The 26,501-nt window shown below is 37.7% G+C and overlaps 1 protein-coding gene across 1 annotated transcript in view; it reads right to left on the bottom strand.

Annotated features, from left to right (window-relative positions):
- The window catches only part of CRYBG3 (crystallin beta-gamma domain containing 3), a 99,954-nt gene that overhangs the window by 18,039 nt on the left and 55,414 nt on the right, over nucleotides 1-26,501 (bottom strand). Inside the window, exons 13-18 of the mRNA XM_029938691.1 lie at nucleotides 26,120-26,246; nucleotides 17,388-17,530; nucleotides 17,157-17,283; nucleotides 16,243-16,275; nucleotides 10,431-10,540; nucleotides 6,043-6,169 (exon numbers count right to left, since the gene is read on the bottom strand). Coding sequence (XP_029794551.1) covers nucleotides 6,043-6,169; nucleotides 10,431-10,540; nucleotides 16,243-16,275; nucleotides 17,157-17,283; nucleotides 17,388-17,530; nucleotides 26,120-26,246 — 667 coding nt within the window. The remainder of the gene's footprint in view (nucleotides 1-6,042; nucleotides 6,170-10,430; nucleotides 10,541-16,242; nucleotides 16,276-17,156; nucleotides 17,284-17,387; nucleotides 17,531-26,119; nucleotides 26,247-26,501) is intronic.

Below are 26,501 nucleotides of genomic sequence, written 5' to 3'. Positions count from 1 at the left end.
CACACCCATATATATGGACTATGTACCCAACACCCAAAAGCAATAAATTTTATTGTATTTGTATTGAATTTTATAAATACGTAACAGGTACAGTTGAATTTGAACCTCTTCTCTCTAAAGGTACGCACTATGCTGAGAATGTGACTCCCTCCAGCTCGTATTTTTATACTTTACTAATGGTTATGCATCCTTTGTTTTTATTTTTTAATGTTTATTTAAAAAAATTTAATGTTTACTTTTTTGAGAGAGAGTCATAGACAGGGGTGAGTCAGGGAGGCACTGAGAGAGAGAGGGAGACACAGATTCGGAAGTAGGCTCCACGCTCTGAGCTGTCAGCACAGAGCCCGACGCGGGGCTCAAATTCACGAACCGTGAGATCATGACCTGACCCGAAGTCAGATGCCACCTAGGTGCCCCTAATGTTTATGTATTTTGAGAGAGAGAAAGAGAGAGACGTGTGGGTACACACGAGTGGGGGAGGGGCAGAGAGCGAGAGAGTAAGGGAGAATCCCAAGCAGGCTCTGTGCTGTCAAGTGCTATCAATGTGGGGCTTGAACTCACACTCTGAGATCATGACTTGAGCAGAAATCAAGAGTTGGACATTCAGTTCACAGAGCCACCCATGTCCCCCTGCATCCTTTGTTTTTAAATTTCATTGACAGTATCTTACTAGAATACCCTTTAGTAATACATGGAACTCACTTTCATTCATTGTAGCCAGTCTTACATTTCCTCACATGGAGGTGCTGTGGCTCCTTTTCATCCATCAAGAAACTGCAACAAACATCCACAAACATCCTTATTCCACTGCCCTGCCTACCCCACCCCACCCCCCATGTAACTGAGGTGCTTCCACAAGCTGTCTATGAATAATCCCATTTTTCTGCCACCAAATCAAACCATTCAAATGTTTTTATCTAAAGTAAGGCAATGTTACCTAATTATTATTTTACTTGGCATTTACTTGACCACTAGTGAGGTTTAACATATTTTGTATATCCTTTAGCCATTTTTCTCTCTTCCATGAACTGTCTATTCATATCCTCTGGCTAAATTTTGAAATGGGTTCCTCTTTTTTCTCAATCAGTTTGGGAGTTCTATTTATATTCTGTATACTAAACTTCTGCAGGTTTTATAAGGGCTACAAATATATCCTCTCAGTCTGTGGCCTCCTGTCCCTCTACCTCCACACCTCCCACCCCCACCCAACCCCCCAAATGTCCACATCCTAATCCCTGAAACCTGTGAATATGTTATCTGACATGGTAAAAGGGACTTTGTAGATGTGACTAAGAGTTAATATTCTTGAGGTGGGGATATTAGTCTGGATTATCCACAGAGGCCTAATACAGTCACAAGGGTCCTTATAAGAGGAAGGCAGGACGGTCAGAGAGAGGACAGACAGAAGTTGGGGTGATGCACTTTGAAGACAGACAACGGCCGTCAGCCAAGGAATGCTGAGGAGGCTGAGAAGCTGGAAATGGTAAGGAAACCAATTTTCCCATTAGTATCTTCCAGAAGAAATGCAGTCCTGCCAGCACCATGTTTTTACTACGCTAAGACCATTTTAGACCTTCTGACCTCTAGAACTGTAATGTCGTTTGGTGTTTTAAGTCACCAAGTTTGTGAAAATTTGTTATAGCAGTAATAGAAAATGAATACACTTGCCTTTTCCCTTTCTCTTACTGAAATGTACATTGTGCTTAAAATCCATTCTACTCCAATACTGTGAGAAGAAAACACAGAAACTAGCCTAAGTTTTAAAGTTTACTTTTCACATTTAGGTTGCCACAATCCATCTGGAACTTATTTTTGTGTTTGGAGTAAAGCAAGATTCTAACTCTATCTTTTTCCATGTAAAGAGCCAATTGTCCCAATACCAATTTATTTAATAGTTCATAATAGTCCCATTGTCATCTACTTTGGTCACCTTCCAGTTCCATTATTTATGTAGGTCAGTTTCTATGCTATCCTATTTCACAGTTCTGTTTTCTCTCCTTGCACCAATACCCAATATCTGAACTATTATTGCTGTATTGTATTGTATACTGTATTGTATACTACAGTATATATTTGGAAGGACAAGTGGCCCTGTCTGTTGGTCTTAGTAAGAAAATTATCTTGGCCGGTTTGGAGCCCTACCTTTTGCAAATTTAGGATAAGCTTGTCATGTTTTACCATCTCACCCTAAAAAGACACTCTCCTTGAAGGCAAAGATTCTGTAAGCATTTTGTCTGAAGTTGTATTAACTTGGAGAGGACCACAACTTCCCAGTACTGAGTCATTTCAATCTATAAGAGATTGTATCTCTTCATCTTTTATGCCCTTCAATAAAGTCTTTATAATTTTCTCCACAAAGGACTAATTCACCTTGTGGTTTGACTTGTTCTTAAGTACCCTATAGTTTGACTGGCATTTACCTTGTATCCAGAAACTTTTTAAAACTTCCTATTAAGTCTAGTAATTTGTCTGTACATATTCTTGAACAACTTCCTTTCTTTCTTTTTGGTTTTAATCTTATTCGAGTTTTTGGGGCTCCAGAATAATGTTGAATAGAAATGGTGATAGTAGACGCCTTTGTCTTCTGCCCAATTTTAACAGGAAATGCTTCAAATGTCTCACTAGGAAGTGCAATGTTTAGTATGCAGCATTTTGCTGGCCTTCATTTTTAAATTATACACAATAGTCAAAACTATTAACTAAATATGGATTCAGCTGAAAAGTTTAATAGTAACCAAACTCTTACACACCTTATACTCATTGCTTCCTCTCATTCTATGGCTGGATTTACAGTCTTTGACTATTTATAGCTGTGTCCCTTATTCAGCATGCTTGCAGAGAATCAATTACTGCCTTGCCAATTCTTATTCTACCTCTTAATATCATTATGTCATCACAGTTATAATTTCATTTGAAGTTTTTCTACAGCCTCTTGTTACAATGTTTCTTTTGCTTTGCCTGCTTATAGCTGCCAGGATTGGATTTTACTTCAAAGGAGGCCAACTTCCATGCCAGGCCACCATGGAGACACTAAAGCAGCAATGAGCAGAATGCTGCTCCCATGGAAACGCAATAAAGGTCCCCCCACACACCACTGGGCCAATGCTTCAAGCATTTACATAGGTTCCGCACTCAGTTCTGGGGACTGGTATATGGCATAACCTTAATGAAAGCTAATATACTATGTTATTCCCTCAGACCATATGAGTCCTAACACTGGATATATTGTTTTGCATGCCCAAATAGAAATACCCAGCATGCTTATTTGCAACAGAACTAAAGGCTGCCAAAGATTTGAAAATACCTAATAGTTGCTTTACAAAGGAGTTAACTGAGGTAGAAATAAATTAAGTGATTTTCCTAATATCACCTTAGTTGAGAAACAGAACGATAAAATATGCTCCTAAGATTCTTTCACTGTAAAATGACTGCAAATTATCTATGAACTTTTAGAATGAAACATATGTCTGGACAAGCAGAAATCAGCCTGGAGCAAACTGTCATCTGCAAAACATACTGATCTTGTATGAAGAGGAGGTATTAAAACTCCTCAAAATTATACCGTTATACACATTATAACAGTAATTCACAGCATGACTGGGAATGCTAACTACAGGCAACATCCTCAAAATTCTGCAGTTGGAACTAATTAAAGCAAAACCCAGAGGTTAGTCAACTCAACTGGACAGAAAAATTTTCCAGAATTAATCCAGAATCCCATTTGGACTGTGGCTTACACAGTGGCATTAACAAATCTGGAGAAAAAGGTGAGGGCAACGGGGATGCAGACTGAACCAGAGAGGCAGATGGGTTGACGGTGTCTAGCATTTTCCAGGGAAAGAGAACACAGAATTTAGAGAATGTGAACACCTGGGACCCTTAAGAGTCTCTTTTGTGGGGAACGTTAGCTGAGTAAACTAATCTCAAGATACCTACTTCATTTCATCTAGATCTTATGCTCAACAAATAACCTTCTGAGGACTAATTCAGTTTCCTATGTTCTAGAGAGGGAGAAAAATGCTCAGGACAGAATTCTCAAGCATTATAGTCACAAGAACCACCTTCTATAGATTACTGTATTGACATGGTTCACATATCAATCTCCTAGGTGGGATCAACTCAGGGTGTCAGGGCCACCAGCATGAAGCACGGTGGACCATCAGCAAGGAAATGTTACCTGTTAAGGCTTCTTCATGGTTAATCTGGGGGTCTTTGCTGGGATGCTCAACCTTACCTCACATTCCTTCCATTTCAAAACCAAACTTATCGCCTAAATATATCTTCAATGAAGCCTTTTCAAAGATTTAAAAACATACCGTGTAAAAGCATTAGGAACACGATTGTGTTGTCCATTCATAAACCGGATATACTTTCTTCAGTTCTTGGAGAGAAAAGGCTAGAGCTCCCAGGTCCTTCCTAAGAGGCGCCTTCATCTATACTGCTTGGGTTCCACGGAACCAGAATAGTGACATACAACTGCACAGTAAAACTTAAAATCACTTCTTTCTATTTTCATTCCTTATTTTAATTATTCACTTTTGACTTCATAAATGTAAAGTTGTAACTCTTCAAAGAAAAACAGTAATACTCATTAATTCTGAATGATTCTAAAACTCCCTCCCTAAAAATTTAGTTGGTTTAGCTCACTGAATTAGAAGTCCTGCAAAATCCTTTCAAGATGGCACTTTCATATTTAGGACTACATATACAAAATAACTGTCTGTCTGCTGGCTTGACCACTAAAAAGTTCTAAGAAAATTCCTTTCCCAGTAAATGTGGACTACTTTCCAATGTCTTTTTCAACCTTATCCATACTTGGAGAGACTGCCCAGATCACATTCTTCCCCTCCCCGCTCCACTGGTTTTTGTCCAACAGACAGGAAGTCTCAACCAGTAGCCACTTAAGTCTTTCCCAGTTGGTGTCTAGGTTGCTACTGGGAGAGACTAAGGACTGTTTCTATTTCTGTTCCTCAGCCAAGACTCTATTCTTAGCTTGATACCAAGAACACTCTATCCAGGAATGTCCTGTGAAGTAAGACTACACTGCTTAGGCTGGGATCAAAGCTTCTAAGGATGATCATCATCTCTGGAGTCAGCTCTGGGTCAAAGGTCTCTCATACAATTATGCAGGGCTGCAAATTATCTCATCTCTGTGTGAACCTCAGCTTTGACCAAATGTTCCAAGGGAATGATCATAATCAGACATCTCGAAAATATCCCAGATCCTCACTACTTCCACTGCCCAGACCCTACAAGCATGGAACCCAGAGCTGATGCTGCTGAGTAGTGATCCTGTTTTGCTCACATTCAAAATTCTGAGTAAATAGGACAGAAAGGAGAAACCACTTACGCTATAAATGTGGGTCTCCAAGGTGACCCAGGTAATGCTGCACACAGCAGGCAGGAAATCCCTAGTTCCCCCAAACGAAGGATTGGAATCAGTACCAGTGGCCATATGAGGACCCATGCCTTAAAGTAACATTGAACACCTAAGTAGCAAATTGTCGTGTGACTTATCTGGTAGGCTAATACAATTATCAGGTTATTATTTTTATTAAGCAGCTGCAATAATCACAGCTAACAGTTATAGCTAATTAATAGCTAACATTTAATGACTATTCACCATGTGCTCGGCATTTTATAAGCATCATTTCGTTCAATATCCCGGGAGCCTCACAAAGTACTATTATTTTCCATAGATGCGGAAACTGAGTAACTTTACTAAAGTCATCCAAAATGGTTAAAGTATCAAACTGAGATTTAAGCTTAGGTCTATACATATTACTCTAGTTCCTGAGTTTTGAACTCTTGGTTTAAAGAAAAAATATATAAAAATATGTATATCTGATATATATATATATATCTGATATATCAGTCTTACATTTTGGACTTAATGAGTGAATCTCAATTTTACAGTCCATGAATAAATATTCATACTGTTATATTCACCTGTGTATCACGTCTTCCAACATCACATCTTTTATTGTAATTAAACTGAACAAGAATGAGTCTTGTAATTATGCATCCAAGAAAAGTACTTACATAGTCAATGGGCTTGAGGGATTTAACTCTAGATGTTGGGCAGCCACAGGAAGTAAGGTCAGCATAGAGGCCTTCTTCTAATACACACTGATTATCAGAAACGTCCTCATGGTAATATAGGAGCCAACTTAAAAACAAGCAATAAGACATTCAGTCAAATTACATCAGGTGACATCACAGGCTTATCATCATCATGCTGTGGGAACCAGGGAAGGGGTAGGACATCAAAATCGTGGTGTTGACCAGCAGCAAAGACACAGGTTCAGTTTAAAGAAACAGCTACCACTAAGATTTACTGACTGCTTACCATATGCCAGACATGTGCTAGGTACTTAACCTATATTACCACAGTGTACTCAATTCTATGAAGTAGAAACATACCCTTACTTTTATAGGCAACACAATTAAGGATTAGAAAGGTTAGGTAACTTGTCCATGGTCTCGTCAACTGTTAAATGACAGCGATGAAATCTGAAACAAGACATCTGCTTTACACTAAAGACAGGAGCTTCATTTAGTGTCTCCAAGTACAAAACACTGTGATCAGATTACGGTAATTATTAAGTACTTGAACGGATTAGAAAAATACTGCTTGTTTTTCTTTTAGGAAAAACAATAATTTGTATCCTTACTTAATGATGAGCTTCATGCCAGTCTAGTGGAGTAAAGAAACTAGACTCCTACCATCATACAACGGTATATAAAATCTGTCACCTGTGCATCTGATAGCTCATGGAGATTTTTAAAAAGAAATAAACCCATTAGAATCTTTGATAGTGAATTATCTTCAATACATCACTCATCATAAGCTTGGTTAAGACATATGCCTTTTGAAAAGAAGGAGCCCATGGGAGAAATGAACTAGCTGTTACTACTTCACTTCTGGTGCATTTAAGTTTTAGCCTTTATACTTTAAGACCACAAAAACTATACTCTTGCTAAACCAGGTTAACTTAGGATAACCACAGATATGCTCTGTACCATTATAATTTATTGTCATATCTTCTATGTAATTAGGCATTTTATCAAAGGTTTTCATTGTATTAGGCTTCGAGTGCATCATTTGCCCCTTATAAGAATCCTTTGAGGTAGGTACTGTTATTATCCCTCTTTTACAGATGAGGAAAAGTGATTTGGACAGATATCTGATTTGTTGAAGGTTATATTATCTAGGAAGTGGTGGAACTGGTCTTTAATCTCCAGGTCTCCCAAGTACTCCAGGTACACCAGGGTTCCTGTAGTCTTTAAAAAACTGCAGTTTAATAAACCACACACACACACACACACACACACACACACACACACACAGAATATTCCCTACATAAAGCAAACATATGACTAATTTGTCCTAGATTTCAGTGTCAGGAAAAAAATATATATCTTACTAAATGATTGTTTACCTTAGTGGAGAAGAAACTCAGAAATAAATACTAGTAACAAAACTACTTTAGGTGCCTGGTATACATACCTCTCTCACTAAAGAGTTGAAGATAATCTACTTAACTTATAGTGCCCTATTTTATATGTTTTAATATTATAAAACCTTCATATCATTTTGTAAGTATAAAAATAATAACATACACAGAGAAGTTCAAACTAGTAAGAGCTATAGAAAATCTGAGATGGAAAGACTGGCAGAGTTAGGGCTAATCAAGAAAGTTAACAGAGGGAATAAGTGTGACCCCTAAAGATACACTCAGTTTAAAATCAAATAGGGGCCACAACATACATATCAATAGTAGGCCAAGCAGGTAACGTACATGAGTAGTGTACCAGGTTAAAAAAACAAAACTGGGAATATATCCTATGGTACACTGGGATCACAAAAGCCACTTAACACTAATTATTGCCAAAGGTGAATGCTTCTTAAAGTTGTCAAATGTTTTGATTTTTTAAAGAGAAGGTGAAAAACATCCTAAACTAAAATACTGATACATTTTGTTTAACACACTATGTAGGCCCAACAAATAACACTGCTGGCTAGCGAGCTTTACGTGAAACCTATAACCTTTCACACAAAGCAGGGATTAGCCAACTACAGTTTGTAATACAGATCACAAGCTAAGACTGCTTTTCACAAGTTGCAGTGTTTTTTTTTGTTTTTTGTTTTTAATGTTTATTTTTTTTTTGAGAGAAAGAGCAAGAGTGAGCATGCACACACACATGCACACAAGCAAGCAGGGGAGGGGCAGAGAAGAGAGGGAGACACAGAATCCAAAGCAGGTTCCAGGCTCTGAGCTGTCAGCACAGAGCCTGATGTGGGGCTCGAACCCACAAACCGTGAGATCATAACCTGAGCCAAAGTCGGATGCTTAACCAACTGAGCCACCCATGCTTCAGTGGTTTTAAAAAATTAAAAGAATAGTTTGTGATATGTAAATATGCTATACAATTCAAATTTCATTGAATTGAGAAGCATTTTATTGAAACACAGTCATGCCCATTTATTTATCTCTCTTCTGGGGCTGCTTTAGTGCTTCCAATGGCAGTGCTGAGTAGCTGGGACACAGCCTGTGTGGCTCACAAAGCCACAAATACTTACTACCTGGCCCTTATAGAAAAGGGTTGCTACTGACCCCTGGTATGGTATGGCAAAAAATACTCAGCTGAGTAAAAGTTGGAAGAGAGGAAGACAGGGAGACAGTGTAAAGATAGATGGGAATGGATGGGAAAAATGATGGTAAATTCTGGGAAAGGAGGTATTTGAACTTGGTCTGACTAGTATTAGAGGGATAGCTGTGGGATTTAAGGCAAAGTAGTAAAACTATGAAACTGGATTTGGGGACATGTAATTGGGCTATAACTGGTTTGTGGTAAACAATGGAGGTAATATAGTACTAGAGTGGCACTACTTAGGAGAGAGAATTTCTTCAAGTGGAAGAACTGGCTAAAGAGAAAAAGGAGAATTGATAAAGATCCAAGATACCTTAAAGAATGAACAGAAAGATTCTGAGGAGTTATGAGGTAAATACTTGAAACCTATCACTGAATTGCACACTTCAAAATGGATAAAATGGTGACGTGTATTTTATGTATATTTTACAATAAAAAATGGAGGAAATATGTTTTAGCCTTGAGAATCACATACAGTTCCTTTATATCTGAGGAAGATCTAATATATTGCTATAGCTCAAACAACACAAGATATATTTATTTCTTTTATTTATTTAGTTTTACATTTATTTATTATTGAGAGACAGAAAATGAATGGGGTAGGGGCAGAGAGAGAGGGAGACACAGAAGCAGAAGCAAGCTCCAGGCTCTGAGCTGTCAGCACAGAGCCTGAGGCGGGACCTGAACCCGTGAACGGCGAGATCATGATCTGAGCAGAAGTTGGCTGCTAAACTGATTGAGCCACCCAGGTGCCCCATACTTCTATGTTTATTTATTTGAGAGGGTGGGGGAGGAGCAGAGAGAGAGAGAGAGAATTTCAAACAGTCTCCACATGGTCAGTGCAGAGCCTGATGGGGGGCTCGAACTCAAACTGTGAGAATAGGCCATGAACCAAAATCAAGAGTTAACTGACTGAACCACCCAGGTGCCCCAGATTTAATTTAAATTTATTAACATTGATTTAATTTAAAAAATAAAAAAAAGTGACTGCCTCTCTCTGCCCCAGCCTGCTCACTCACGCGCGCTCTCTCTCTCTCAAAATAAATTTTTAAAAAGGGGATCGGCACCTGAGTAGCTCAAGTGGTTAAGTGTCTGACTCTAGACTTTGGATCAGGTCATAATCTCATAGTTTGTGAGTTTGAGCCCAATATCAGGCTCTGTGCTGTCACTGCAGAGACTGCTTGGGATTCTCTCTCTTCCTCTTTCTGCCCCTCCCCTGCTCATTAGTGCTCCCACTCGCTCGCGCTCTCTCTCAAAAAAAAAAAAAAAAAAAAAAAAAAAAGAGACTAAAACAGTCCTGTGTCTGACATTGACATTTGGTGTGGGATCTTGGGAACACTAACTCTGAAATCAGGAGTACTCATCTGTGAAACAAGGTTGATATGATAAATAATTTCAACAAAATATATTTTTAAATTTAGGAATAATATATCTAATCTAGACAAAAACAGAAGTTTTCTAAAGAGCATTCTAGAATATTATCCAATAAACATACAAGCATTCAAATTATTTAGGAAATAATCCAAGGTAGCAGTGAGAAGATAAAATGACCACAATGTTCCCAAAGTTGGCTCATTAGCATTTCATTTCTCTGTATCACACAATGGTTCATAATACAAATTAGGCAAAATTACTATAAGTTAATTAGCAGTTGACCAATGACTAAAAGAATTTTTTAATTCACTGTGAATGCAAAATAAACAAGTCAAATCTCTGAATTTAAAGGAAATTTAGTAATTAAAGAACAGTAGAAGGCACTCAACAAGTGTACTTACCAACCCCGAAGAACTTTAAAAGAACATGGCCTGAATGAAGTCAAATCAGAAATTTCTTCTGTAAAATCTACACATTCACCCTGGAACCCTGATTTACTGAATGCTTTGAGCTACAAGAACAAGAACACAGTAATTTGACAGGAAACAACTGTTTGACATCACAAAAGCAAATGAAAATCTTTTATTTCCTGTATTTTAAAAATTCAGCAAAATATTAGACAGAACTTTATCTATTACCAATGAATCCAGGTTAAGGATGATATGCTCTTTAAACTCCCACTTACCCATTTTCAGCTATGTCAACATTTATTTACCATTTTCATCCATCTTTTGCATAGATTCTGGGCACAGGGTCCCAGAAAACAATTTTACCGATACGATTAAATCAGAATCCTTCCTCCACTAAAATGTGGTCCCTGTCTATTGTGTCCCACAATTATTATCCCATGTGGTGAGACTACATGAATAAAATAAGAATCAATGTACTGTTATATATGAAGGCAGTTTCAGTTAGTATGAGGGATGGTTGGTATTAAGTCTTTTCTCTTCCCAAGTCTTGCTGATCCAGTTAATAAAAGGTTGAATCATGAAGGTGTGCCCCTAAGTGGGCCTGAGAACACAGGAGCAGATGGTAGAAAAAATGATGACAAGATTAGTGGAAGATTTACAGTGAACAAAGAAGGACATCCATGTGCTGTATTTCAGCTAATGGACTTTTGCTTACTGTTAAGAATATCTTAGATGTACAGTTTACTGTTATACATAACCACATTTCTACTTCTGTCCTTTTTGTCAAGTAAAATCCATGAAATATCAATGTTATTTGCTTCAGACCAAAAATACAATAATCTACAACTCTAGTGGCCTTGAATCTATATAATAGAAAAGAAAAAGTTAATGAGCCCTATAAATATTTCAAAATACTTGGAAGCCTTGAAATAACATAGCCCACAGGTTCACCCTGCACGGACAGGCCTGCGTTGTAGCTAAAAAAGGCATCATCATGAGCTCTGGGCAGCATTGTCCCTTTTCCTGCTCACGCTGTATCAAGAACAAAACTTCTTTGAGCAGTTGATGTTTGCATCCTTCATCTTCCCAAGAGTCTTCTTAGAGGCTGATGGCCTCTGAGTTCTGCAAACTGGATCTTGACTGTCTTCTTCTGTCCTGACATCAAAGACTAGCTAAAACCAGCAAGGTGAGGGAACAGACTCCCCTAGACCATCCGTGGCTTGCACAGCATAACTTCCTATCATGAAACCAGTCTGCATTTGGAGCATTAAAACACAGGGGACTCCCTGCCTCAAGGAAGTTTCTATCATGATCCTTCTAGTAGATACAGAGGGAAGTAGGAAAAATGGAGTCCAAAACAAGACAGACCTCTGCAACAATTCTCATGTAAGCGCAATTCTATGTGTCCAGGGAAACTGCCTGGAATTTCCTTGATAAGAACACACATTTCGTTTTATAGACTACATGTTTTAACTTAAAGGTTTACAAAACATTAGGTTGAGGAGTATGCCACAATTTAACATCCAAAAATGTATTCGATGTATAGTCATTTTTTCTGTATGCAAATATTATCTTGATTCACGATAAAAGCTGGAAAAACCACATGTGAACAGAGGTCATGGCTGTCTTGTTCACTCTGCAAATACACAGTTTTTATACTGCTGAGCTTAAGATTTATACTTCAGGATATCGTCATGAGGCCAGGAAATCCAACACAACTGACAGTGCAAACCTATTTCAGATGGGATATGTTGTTGCTAACTCTAGTGTTTAATCTGTCTTCATACCCAGAAACATTAATTAAAATACACATAGATACACACACATTTGCCATAAAAGTATCTTTTTGATTCGATGGGTTAGAATATTCTTTGCCCAAACTAAAAAAACAGGCTTAATGCCAATCTGAGCTTATTTTTACTCCCAAAAAGAGATACCACATAGGTTCACCCAAAATTTGACCAACCCCAGAAAAGTAATGCCTCACTCTGATGACCTTACGAATCCCTCAACAGAACATACTTATAATAATGTTCTGAGAATGGTCCATAAAGAAACCAATTCTGTGATTATTAATTATAATTAAACTGTGGTTTCTACTCATAGTGAAATCAAGTAACAGTATCTTGGTAAACTTAAGTCCTGGGAAGAGCTAGGTGGATAAATCACAACTTTGTTTTCCTTTTCAGATAAATGGATAATATATAAAATAATTCAGATAGGTTATTTAGAATCAAGGCAAACAGATAAGCAAGAGATGAGTTTATTTCAAACTAAACCTGTCCCTCTGTGCCATTTAGGTATGGCTCAGTCTCTACCAGCCTCCCCAATGGGACGGTGTGAACGCAGGAAAAAAAAAAAAAAAAAAAGGCAGCATACCATTGTTCTGCAGTGCAAACTGTCTTTTCACATATATTATCTTACTTCTTTAGAACTACTCTATCAGACAGAAACCGTCACTACTTTATGATGAACTTTTTGCAGAAATGTTATTTATTATGCACTTTTCATTTATGATACATGATACATGTAATAGGTCTTTACGATGACAAACTAAGAACTCAAAATTTTAATTACTGAACAAACACATAAGTTGTGCTCAATTTCACAGTATCAGAATAATTTTTTCAATGTAACTTTATTCCAATTCAAACCATTTTTATGAGAAACTTTCTATGCCACCTAAATAAGACTTTCTGCAGCTTTTTGGACCTCCTTCACACAAACGTGTTCATTATTAAACAAAGAACAGTCTTGTTTCTATTTGTTTTTATTCTATTACATCGCACTGTCTCATACTGTCTTGTTCTGTACTCCTCACATCCAGTACTTAGTACACAATAATTTTATCTCCCTGATTACTTGTACAGGGCTTTCTTTACTTAGATAAGGAGCTCTTACTAAGTATTTCTGGTCTTTGGAGTCTATAAAAATGATCTGGTTGTAGCACCATGCAGAAGTGTTTTCCTTTAGTACTCCTGAATCTTACTAGCCCCAACTGTTAAAAGATGCTGTGATCACTCTAAAATTCAATGTGGCCAAACTATTCTATACAAGAAAATATCCAGTTGCTTTTTCTCAGCTAGGAATCATATATAAAACGGAACAGAGGCTCATTATTTAAAGAAATCAAAACTTCTACTAATAATATTTACAAATGCACTTGAAAAAGAGTCTAGAAAAAAAAAAAGGTCTTCAGTTATATCAGAGGGTTAAAATTTCTAGAGAATGGTGCCTGAGTACACCTCTTTGAAAGCCAAACTCACTTTTGCAAGATTTAATCTAGTGAGATGTCTGATGTTCTGCTAAGACAAAGAGATGATGAAATTATGAACATAATCCATATTGGTTTTTGTTTTCTTTGGGGAAAAATAAAAACAAAATTAAATGCCAGCTGCTATTATGAAGAACTATATAATGATGCTATATATTTTAAGTTGGCAATTAGAGTTGGTCTAATCTTCAGCTTAGGTAAAACAATCCTCTTCTGCATTAAAGGAGGTGTTCTGGGTAGAAAATAAGACAGAAATCATCAAACTTTGGTGACATATCAGAACTAATATATTTATTAGCGGAACATTCATGATGTGTATTTATCTCTGTACACATATATATTCTGGCTTTTCTTAGGTTGACAAGGTTCCCTTCAAAATCACCAGCATAAAAAAAAAAAATTCCTTCTTGGACTTCAACTCTGACATGTCATTTCCTCCTTATTCCTCAGTGAAAATAACATCTGAAATAGTCAATATGACTATCACAGCTATTTGTGAAGAAGAAAATACTTTCTAGTTACTGAACGGAACCAGAGTGTCAGCCAAGATCCCTAAGTAAAAACAAGCAAAACATTCTGAAAATGTGGTCCAACAGAAATAATAAGAGCTTTGATACTGTGTAAACTAAAGAGGCTTTGTCTTCATGTTACCAAATACTCAGCTATCATATACCTGTCACAAACACTTATTTCACAAGGCTATGGCTGAGCCATATCCAGAAATATGAAGTGTGGCTGATTTCACTGGGCGTTTTCTGCAACTTCCTTTCTTCAAGTTGGACTGGAAATACTATAAAGAAAATCCTCCGAGCAATCTGCCCCAAACAAGGAAGTCCATAAAAAAAGAACAGGAATGTAGGAGGGGAAAAACAGCACTTAAAGTGACTTTTATCTGCACTTAAAAACTTTAGAAACTGTGCAGTTTGGAATTATCCCTGTTTAACTCTTTAACTACTCATGTTGATTCCTGTACCAGTGCTTTAAAAGTTCACTGTTGGAGATTTCAAAGATTCAAAACACAGATCTGGCAGGAAGTGTCTCTGAATCAACAACTCAATTATATCCAAAAAGGAAATGTTCCCAATAGGACTTGAACTAATCAGAAAATAAGAAAACCTGAAAACATTGTTAACAGAAACATGATTACAACTAAGTTGACCTGAAATACATAAACACTGGCAAGAACATGAAAAACATACACATTTAGAGAAAAAGATTCAGCTTCATCCGGAGCCAGCAAATCCAATATTTAGGCTTAATCACTCAATTGGCTTATTTCCCCAAATCTGTTATTTAAAGTGAGGCAGAGGAAGCAATGTCTCTTACCCCCTCTCCTTCTATGGATGTATACCAAATGTCTTTTTCTGATATAAAATCCCGAAAATGTGGCTTAGTTGAGTGGAGTCAGATATTTAAAAAATGCCTATTTTGTTATTTCTAGCTGTGTGAAATGACACTTAAATTCTAAATCTTGGTTTTCTCATCAAATAAATGCAATTAATTTTGACCTTACAGAGTTACCAGAAGCACAAATTAAGCATAATTTGTAGCCCTCAATGGGTCATAAACAAACATTAGGCTCCAGAATATTGTTCAATCCTTCAAACCATTAACACACTAGAAAGAAACAAGCAGGGCTGCAATTTTGCTAGTGCTTTTAGGAAATATGTGAGTTAGGTATTAGAAAGACTTTATATAATAAGCATGCCAAGACAGCCAGTTTTCCATGTTAAGTTTGCTCCTCTGAACACAGCATAACACACTGTGCTGGACAAGAATGTGACATTGAATCGGGGGGCGGGGGGCGAGGCACGAGGGTGGTTCAGTTGGTTAAGCATCAGACTCTAGATTTCAGCTCAGGTCATGATCTCAGTTTGTGAGATACAGCCCTGTGTCACTCAGGCTCTTTGATGACAGTACCAGGGCCTGCTTGGGATTCTCTCTCCTTCAATCTCTGCCCCTCCCTCATTCGACTGTGCACACTCTCTCAAAATAACTTAAAAAAAAAAAAAAGACTGTGGCATTAAAGAATAGGAATGGGCAATACGAAAAGAGTGGCAGAGGTTCTAAATAACCCCAAAGTGGTCAGAGTTAAGGCTCTATGAGGAGGGGCACCTGGGTGACTCAGTCGGTTACGCCTCCAGCTTTGGCTCAGGTCATGATCTCACATTCGTGGGTTCAAGCCCCGGGTTGGGCTCTGTGCTGATAAGCTCAGAGCCTGGAGCCTGCTTCTGATTCTGTGTCTCTCTGCCCCTCCCCTTCTTGTGCTGGGTCTCTCTCTGTATCTAAATTTAAAAAAACATTAAAAAAAAAAAAAAGGCTCTATGAGGAGAAACCAAAAGGGAATGTGTAAGTCCAGGCCAATACAACCAGTAATGAAGTTGGGCACTCTTCTGCCCATGGGTGCCAAATGCAGTGTAAACTGTCCTGCCATATAGACGTAAGAAATTTATCTGAGGGAAAGAATTGAGACATTGAGACAAAGGGCATAAGTGCTTTTAGTAAATAAAAAAAATTTTTTAAACATACCAAATGGGGAGGCTCATTTATTCCAAGTGGTTCCTGAAACATACATTAAAACATTTAAAGTTGTAATCACATAATCTTATCTTTTTGAAAGTTTGAAAATATCATTTGAAAAATTAAAGAAAAGTCTAATTTACTAGGTATCTTGAACTAGTTGTGACCCTCAAATAACTTACTGAATTATCTTGATTTCAGTATTTATTACTCATTCATTTTGAGTAATGTAGCTGAGAAAAAATATGTGCCTCAATGTCCGTCAGAAAGGAGTCTGAGCTTCCCACCACCACCCTTCCCACCACTATTTCTCGGGCACCCCTCTTGTTCTGGGTTGTTATTATCTACACTGGCCACGCTCTTTCCTAACTCCATGATTCTTCACATGAAGAGACTATTCCCTTTTTGAAGACTGCTTTTTCTGCCCCACGTCATTGTCTGGCTAAACTGCTTTTATCCCTGAAGATATCACTCAACACACATCCTCTTCTTGAGAAGAGGCCTGGTGCCCAGCTCCCAGGCTCTGAGTGCCCCTCCACAGGCTCCCCGCACCGCCTCCACACTTGAGCTCCTCACTCTGCAAACGACCGTCAGTCATCCACAATCCGTCTCCTCGAAGAGTCGGAGACCCGTCAGGGCAATCCTATTCATCTTTTATCTCTAGTCATCAGTAGTGTCTGTCATATGAGGCACTAAATGAATACTGTTAAATTAATGAAGTGATCAAATTACAGCCACCTCACGGATGTGCTGATACACCTACTAGCTCCCTATAGAATCTAAAGCAATTCATATGTGACTTCATTTTCTCTATATATTCACATAACATAATCCAGCAGTTTCACTTTTAAAAAGCCTGTACTACATGTTCAACTGCATGCTGTGACATGCTCTAGAGTTGTTTATGGTCATCACTAACTCACCAGCTGGATAGGTCGTATGGACATGATTATATTATTTGATGCTCCCCAGTCAAAAAAGCATTTGTATTTCCCTTTCTCTAAAATGTACTGTTCTCCACAAAAGAACTTCTGCTGGTAGGCAACCCATCTAGTAGGGGAAATAAAAAAGAACAGAGGTAATACAGAATTGAGCAAACAACAGTTTTAAAACCAAACAACCTCTCAAAGTTCTTGGAATCGGAGAAAACTTACACGCCGCTTTTAACGTGAATGGATCTGGTTTTGCTGCCAAAGCCGACTTCTTCCAAGTCAGAAATCTCCTGATTTGTAATGTCAATAAACTTCCCACTTTCTAGGTCAGATTCAAATAGTGTGATAGAAGATTCTATAAAATTCTAAAAAGAGGAAGAGGAAAGTTAAAGAAAGCATAAGGATTTTGTTCTATAGATTGTTGTATTTAGCACAATGTTCACATACTTGGGATTTCACACAAGTAACTCCAGGAGGAATTTTAAATACAACTGGAAATGATTTTGATAGTTATTACTTTTAAAGCTTAAATAAAAAAATAAATCTCTATTTATTTTAATCAGGAAAACATTTTTATGTAAGTGGAAATTAATCAAGAGTTGATAAATTGCTCAGGCCTACAGACTATTATATGTTACCTACCTAAAAATAAAGGAAACTAAAGTTTAATTTGTGCTGAAAGAGTGCAAGCCAAGAGTAAATACATAATGTATAGTGGGCATTTTGTGGGAGAGGATTTTATAAGCTTAAATGTAAAAGAAAAAATGAAATTTCCTTGACAAAAGATTAAAAAAATTAAAATGAGAGGAAAATCTTAATGTTTTTATAGGTAATATATTTATAATAAAAGTATTAGAAAAATTTTAAGATCCAGGTTGATAAATCTGCAGAAGACAGAGACAATTCACAAAAAAGATCAGCATTAAAAACAAATAAGCAAATGTCCAATTTCAGAAATTCAAATTAAAACCGTTAGATAAAATTTTCACTTCTTAAAATTAGAAGGTTCTAAAAACCTACTTTCATATGGAAACATTGCTAGTAGAAATATAAGTTGGATAGGGGCACCTCAGTGGCTCAGTCAGTTATGTGTCTGACTTTGGCTCAGGTCATGATCTTGTGCTTCATGAGTTCAAGCCCCACGCTGGGCTCTGTGATGACAGCTCCGAGCCTGGAGTCTGCTTTGGATTCTATGTCTCCCTCTCTCTCTGCCCCTCCCCTGCTTCTGCTCTCTCTTTCTCAAAAAATGAATAAGCATTAAAATATATATAAATTGGATAGCAATTTTAGAAAATAATTTAGAAATACATTTTAAAAGACTATGATATTGTTTAATTCTCTGATGTTGTTGGTAAAATTCTTTTTTTTTTTTAATTTATTTTTTGGAGAGAGAGAGAGAAAGCGCGAGCAGAAGAGGGTCAGAGAGAGAAGGAGACATAGAATCTGAATTAGGCTATAGGCTCTGAGCTAGCTGTCAGCACAGAGCCTGACACAGGGCTTGAACCCACGAGCCGTGAGACCATGACCTGAGCTGAAGCCACTCAACCGAGTGAGCCACCCAAGTGCCCCAAAGTTTTTTTTTTTAAGCTAGAAAAAGCTTCCTAAAACTAAATAATGGGCAATTTATATGCAAAGATGAATTTTTTTTTGGTAATACCAAAAAAAGCTGTAACTGGTGCAAATGCTCAAATGATGTATAAACATAAACTTTTATGCATCTACCTACCACCTGATGGACTACACTTACTACTGGCCAGGAGCTTTATGTGTCTTAGTTCCAAAGACCGACCACATGAGATTATATTACCATCATTCTCATTTTTCAGATAAGGAAGGTGAGTAATTTGCTTGAGGTAACATAGCTACTGTGGGGCAGAGACTGAATTTAAGTCCAAATCTGTCTACATATCCTACCTACCTTAATCATTGTCAGATAGGATGAAAGAACAGGACAAAAACCTCAAACTTATAAAACTGGTAAGATGATAAGCATGCAAAAAAACCCAACTTTTCATAAGAGAAGACTAGTAGGAAAATAAAACAAGAGTGGTTGGGTGCAGGGAAGTTGGACAATTTTAACCTAGATTTTTTTCAAATCTTTTTAACAGATATACTTTTTAATTGGAAAATACAGAATACATTTATTTAAAAAAAACTTTTTAATATTTATTATTTTGGGGAGAGAAAGAGAGTGCGAGCGGGTAAGGTGTAGAGAGAGAGGGAGACACAGAATCCAAAGCAGGCACCAGGCTGAGCTGTCAGCACAGAGCATGACGCAGGGCTCAAACTCATTAACTGTGAGATCATGACCTGAGCCGAAGTCGAACATTTAACCGACTGAACCACCCAGGAGCCCCAGAATACATTGTTTTTAAAAAGAACCAAAATCTCTTCCTCTGTCCATACTATCCTGTTGTTTGTAGATTATTCTTAGACCTATGGGAAATGTTAGCAACTTCCCTAAGTCTCAACAATACCAATTTTCTCCTGCTTTTAATATATTATAAATTTAATCTAAAAACAGATTTCTAGGACAAACATTCACTTTCTATGAACAAGCAAAAGAATGTCAAAAACAACAACCAAACCATCTATAAGAAGAAGAAAATACATTAAAAAATTATCATTTACTACTTGTCAGCTTCAAAGGATTTAAAAACTGTTCATACAAATGGATCAAATTTCATTTGAGACTTTAGGATAAAGGAGAAAGGCTTTTTGCCTGAAATGTTTATTATAAAATAATTCATACCATAATTGTGTTTTTAATTCCTCCTTGATAGTAAACCTTCAGAACCTGAGAATATGTGTTAACTCATTACCTTCACAAGGTTCTTAAAAAAATGAGAGTTGGGTGAATTTATTTTACATTACTGTCACCATCCCTTCTTTTTCTTTTTTAATATTTGTTTTTGGGAGAGAGAGAGACAGACAGAGCAGGAGCAAGGGGGGAGGGTGGCAGAGAGAGAGGGAGACACAGAAACTGAAATGGGCTCCAGACTCTGAGCTGTTAGCGCAGAGCCCAGTGCGGGGCTCAAACCCACAAACTGTGAGTTCATGACTTGAGCCGAAGTCCAGTGCCTCACTATCCCTTCTTTTTTTAACCTAACACTGTATCCTTAAGACACCTGTACTTGTTATCTTTATTGGGCTCCCCTAAATCCTAATTTTACATATATACAATATACATGCCTACACATGCACAAACATCTTGAGAAAAATCTGCCATTTTCCAGATACAAATATAAAAGTATAAAAATATATTTTAAAAATATATAAATACATAAATATATAAAATCAAGGCTTTAAACAGTCCATAAGTGATTTGCCTTAAAGTCCCTAGGACAAGCCTTTCAACTGAAATATGCACACCTGGGTGGCATACCAGCAAACACAAACACAAATTTTCATTACCCTAAGAACCTGAACATGCCGGTTTCCTCTAACCTGTAAGTATATAACTAGCTCAAAGTGGCTGTGAGGATACAATGTGAAGATTAGCTGAAAGGAACCCCATCTGGGTCCTGGTCAAGGAGCCAGTCTTAACAGCAACGAACCGATGAGGCCTGACCATAGGGGGAGAGTCTGTAGCAGTTCTCAATGATATGGACCTTTCCTTCCTTACTCTGGTGACTCTGGAATGCTCCATCTCTGCTTTTACTTCTTCCGCCACTAAAACTGTTCTCTACTCCCATTAGCATTGTGGGCACAGGGGAGCTAAGAGGATGAAATGCATGGGTTTCATGTTATGTTGGAGTAAAACAGGACAAAGACATAAAAAGATAAATACAGATACATGCAAATGTGTTGTGTTTGTGCCCTTTCATTAAGAAGTAACTTGTATTAGGATGTGATGCACTTTACTTGAGCAATGATTTGCACAAGTCCTATTGTGGGGGCTGTGCAAGAGTGAGCTGGGAAGCACGCAACAATGCAGCCTGGAGCTGAGCAGAGGAGGGACCCACCGTCACGGGACCCAGTGCCAAGTACAAGAGCTGGCTGCTGCCATATGCTTGAGGATTCACAAACAGAATTCCTCACATGGCTTGAGTTTGTGTCTTTCCTACTTTGTCTGCTGTTCTCAGAGATCTGGTCAAGAGCCACAGGGGCCTTGTAAGTGGCATCGCTCCCCTCTTTCCATCTTCTGCTTTTGTTTATTCAAGGCTTTTCTTGCCTTACAGCTTTTGCCTTCTACCTTTTTCTAAGTACCTTTCTGAACCATTTCCTTTTTATACTCTCTGCTTTTTTTTCACTCAAATCTACCAAATATATAGTATCTGATCTGGTTGACTAGTTACAATCAATATGGTGTCCTTGCTGGGCAGAACTCTACCTCTAAGCCAAATCCAATCACCTGGGGCTAAATCTCCTGCAGATACGTGTACAAAGTGTCATATAAAACACACAAAAAACTACAAAAACCCAAGCCCACAGCTTCTAACTGCCTTGTTCAGGAGGCGATTGCAATAGGCACTTAAGAGTCATGTCCAGAGTACGTAGTATGAGATTTCTATGTTACTAGCATCCCTGCTTTGCCAGGGATGCAATTATATAATTTTGAAAGTCACACAGATTGAAGTGGAGCTCTGTTGCCTAAGAACGAATAATGATGGAATGATCTAAAAATCTGTATTCTATTTTATATTTTTAAAGCACTTATATCCAAGGGAAAATCTGGGTAGCTTACTATAGTCTCTAGTCCAGAACGCCCCATTGTCAGAAAAAATGAGCATATGCTTTAGGAGCAAACATAAGTCTTTAAGGATTAGTAAACTGGGTGTTTTTAAATTCCATACAACCCCACAGTTGATCTGCTCTGGAGCTCTTGTGCTATAACCGCTGGTGGGCAAAGTAATATGAGACACCAGTGGAGAACTGGTATATCCATTAATTTAGGAGAAATAATGGTCTCCCTATTGCGTACCACCTGGTTTCAAGATCTGAAAAGAGGCCCCAGGTCTGAAAATCCTAACAAAGACAAATCTAAAAGTTAAGCTAGTGCAAAACTAAGGGGAAAATATTGAGGAAGCCAAGGAATAAGAATTCCTTGTTCAACCTCTGAGATCTAAAAGGTCCTATAACCTTCTGGACCTCTCCTTTAAAAATAAATTAATTAATTAACTCAAAGTCAGTGTATCTCCCTGACTCATTTGGAATTAGGAACATATTCCCTGTTGTCTTCTCCAAGAACTCCAAGACACAGATCACATTATCCCTAAGGAACATGTCCGGAATTTGACCTTAGCAGATCCACAGTGTTCTGCATTCTGAAGCCAGGACATTAGAAAACTGTATTGCATTTTGCAACTTTGCTATCTATCCTCTTGTTTATTTATTTATTTTTATATTACTTTAACTTAGATTTTACATGTAGTGCATCATTCTTTCCCAGGTTAGAGACCTGAAAGATGTCTCACGTCAACTCTACCAGCTCACCTATGTGGGCTGTGACAACCGTGAGAGCTTTAAATCCGATTTCTAACAATACTCGATCTTAAATTTAAAATTTTTCAGAGAGGGTAGATCTTATGTTTTATCTCACACACACAAAATAATTAACAGGGAAGTAAGAAACTTTGGGAGAAGATGGGTATGTCTGGTCTTGATGGTGGTGATGGTTTCCCCAGTGTACATACATCTGCAAACTCACTGAGTTGCATATGTTAAATATGTACAGGTTTTTTTTAAAAGCATTTATTTATTTTTGAGAGACTGAGTGAGAGAGAGAGCAAGTGGGGGAGGAGCAGAGAAAAAAGGAAACACAGAATCAGAAGCAGGCTCCAGGCTGTCAGCACAGAGCCCAATGTGGGGCTCGAATCCACGAGCTATGAGATCATGACCCGAGCCGAAGTCAAAAGCTTAGCTGAAAAACCCCAAAACTCTTCCCCACTATCTGCTATGTCTGAAGAATGCAAAATATTTCATCTGAAAATATTTTAGTGAACACAAATTTAAATGATAAATGAACTGTCTAAAAGTCATGTAAATATTTATTATACATGTGTACTGGTCTGCAATGTTACCATATACTTATAGCTACAAATGAAATGCTAATAAGCCTTTGGTTGAATGAGATCCAGTTTTCCAAAGTTGAGGTACTTTTTAGTCTAATCTCTCTGTATCAAAAAAAATTTTTAAAAAAAGGAAAATATGACATGAGCCCTAGAGTAACACAGACTTGACCTCAAGTCACAACTCTACACTTGAGTATGGCTCCTACCAGAGACTCTTAATTTCCATACTTGTAAGATGAAAATGATAACAGTCTCTATCTTGTGGTCTTTGTGAAGATTCAATACAAGTATGCATGTAATAAGCTATTAATAAGCCTTGAAAATGTCAAGATTATAATAATATCTTTATAGGCTAACAAGTAGTCTTTTACTTGTTAAAAAAATCTTATTTTAAGAAAACAAAATTTTATGTCAAAGGCATTTTTATCTATATAAAAGTGGTCATTATTTTCATAATTGCCCAAAACTTTTATATGCAGCAATCAACAAGCCAATTCTTACTGATTTTTTCTAATGTACATTATCATAGTGTCCATATCAAACACGTACTATTTTGCTATATATAGTATTTATATCTTTTTACATTGTCTATTATTGGGAGATTTCAATGAATGATTTGGGGATTTATTTTGTTTGCTTTAGTCATAGTCATCTTGAGAAGATGCTGCCACATTCATTGTTGAACATTTCTAGGATCAGCAATGTTTCTATTCAGCTATGTTTTTAAATAAGGAGGGAAAATATTAAGAATTCTTCAACAGTAGGGCAGAAAATGATTTGAATCATGACCCATAGTTCCCTGAATGCATGGGGTGGTGAAGAACTAAAATAAAAAGATGAAGGCTCTATCTTGTTTTGTCTTCCTTGCCTTTTCAGTGGTCAAGAAATGAATGGCTAGGGGCGCCTGGGTGGATCAGCTGGTTAAGCGTCCAGCTTCGGCTCAGGTCATGATCTCATGGTTTGTGGGTTCAAGCCCTGCATCAGGCTCTGTCCTGACAGCTAGCTCAGAGCCTGGAGCCTGTCTTCAGATTCTGTATTTCCCTCTCTCTCTGACCCTCCCCTACTTGTGCTGTCTCTTTCTGCCTCTCAAAAAATAAATAAATAAAAATAAATAAAGGAATGGCTAAGTAGAGAAAGTGCACAGGGGCGCCTGGATGGCTCAGTTGGTTAAACATCCGACTTCGGCTCAGTTCATGATCTCACAGTTCATAGGTTTGAGCCTTGCATCGGGCTCTGTGCTGACAGCTAGCTCAGAGCCTGGAGCCTGCTTCAGATTCTGTATCTCCCTCTCTCTCTGACCCTCCCCTGCTCACACTGTCTCTGTCTCTCAAAAATAAATAAAAAAACATTAAAAAAATTAAGTAGAGAAAGTGCATGGCCTTTGTATAATAGAATTGTGGACTATGTACCTCATAGTTTCTATCCACTGCTCAAGGAAACTCAGTGCCCAATTATCTTAAGTGCATTGTCCTAGAGGTCTTTTAGGTAGAACTGGTTTCCAACTCATGTTCTTACTAATAAGGGTCATTCATGGAAGGCAGTGGGGAAGCCCCCTTGTTTCCTGAGCAGCTTCCCCCGTTCTTGGTTTCTCCTGCCTGACCAGGTGAATAGCTCAAACAGACAAAAACCTACAAGGTGCTCATTCAAAGTCCATGTGGACACCTTTCACTTCATTATCAATTCCTTCAAAGGGGGCTTTAGAGGTCATGCCAGACAGTATTTATATGGGTAAAGATTACTTTGGGAAGAGAATGTAGTGATAACTCATGAATCATAAGAAAGCATGACCCTCTGGAGATAATAAAAAATCTCCAGAGCTGGTCAGAAAAATGAACATTCGATAAGTCCTGATTCCCACAGAACTCTCTAACATATATCTTCTCTTCTCTGGGACCTCAACTTCTACCTGGAGTTCTGTAATGTCCAGACTTACCTCCTCTATCCCAAGCCATTTCTGGATAAAGTCACCACATTTCTAAATTTCTAATCATCTCTTGCTCACTGGGCATAAAATCCCTAAGAGGCTCAAGGTCAAATCAAGCAAAAAAATATGAATTCAATATGTGTATAAGGCCCTTCATACCTGGCTTTTGCCCTCATTTCTCCCGAAGTTTTGCCTAATATCCTAACTTAATTGCATTTCATGAACACACCAGTTTCCCTTACAAGAGAGTTTCTCAATCTCTGCACTATTAACATTTTAGATGAGAAGACTCTTTGTTGTGACAGAGCTGTTCCTATGACTTAGGGAGGTTTGGTAGTATCCCTGGCCTCCATGGAGTAGATACCAATATCACCCCCGCCCCATCCAGGCCCCCACAAGTCACAATAATCCAAAATGCTCCTGACACTGCCAAATGCCCCCTAGGAGAGAAAATCACCTCCAGCTGAGAACCAGTCGCTCACTTCCTTGCCTTTTAGTGTTAATCTCTTGCTGAAATAGCACCTATCTTTCTGATTCACTCTGTCCTGGAATCTCTCCACTTGGCTAACCCTTGATTCAGGAATTTTGCTTAGCTGTTATCTTTTCCTCTCTACTTCCAAGTGGGAGTAACTGACCTTTCTCTGGGCACCCTGAGTACTTTGTGCTTAATCTAATCACAGTCAAATATTATCAAATGCTTATATAAATGCTTTTTCTTTATTAGACTGTCTGCTCTGTGAAAGCAAGGACCAAGTGTTCGGCCACTGTATCTCCAGCATCTGATACAAGACAGATCACAAAGCAGGTGCTCAAAAAATACTTATGGAATTGATGGATGAAACGTAACATAAGTATTCTATAATAATCATAGTTAAGAAAGCAGGCAAGCCACATAAGTGGTTCAGTGTAATGCTCTCAGGTAATAGAAACATTTTATAACCTCATGTTTTATTACAACTCATGACTGATTTTCATGGATAGAAAACAGGAAATTACAAATAACAAAGCTAACTCACAGCTTGTAAGAAGCGGAAAGACAAGATGGGGCCACTTAATGCTCCACAGGCATTACTGTCTTCAAAATCTCCCTCTTCAAGCAAGAATTGCTGGCCTTTAAAATGTTCTTTTTCATAGGCAACCCACCTAGAAATACAAAGGATATCCAATTGAGCCATGAACAGGACTGTAATAAAAAGAAAAAGAAAAAGAGAAAATATCCTGATAAAGTACTTAGTTGTATATCACCAATATCATGAGTACTGAGCAGCTGCTATTTTAAAAAGCAACATATTTATTTTGTTACCACTTATAAAGACAGACAAATGTTATGTGCTTAATGGATCAATAGCTTTTTATAGTTTGGAAGCTTTCCCAACAAAAGGCTAACTGTTGTAGAAT

Source organism: Suricata suricatta, chromosome 5, assembly GCF_006229205.1.
Source record: "Suricata suricatta isolate VVHF042 chromosome 5, meerkat_22Aug2017_6uvM2_HiC, whole genome shotgun sequence".
NCBI classification, from domain to species: Eukaryota; Metazoa; Chordata; class Mammalia; order Carnivora; family Herpestidae; genus Suricata; species Suricata suricatta.
This window is presented reverse-complemented; position numbering and strand designations above follow the sequence as displayed.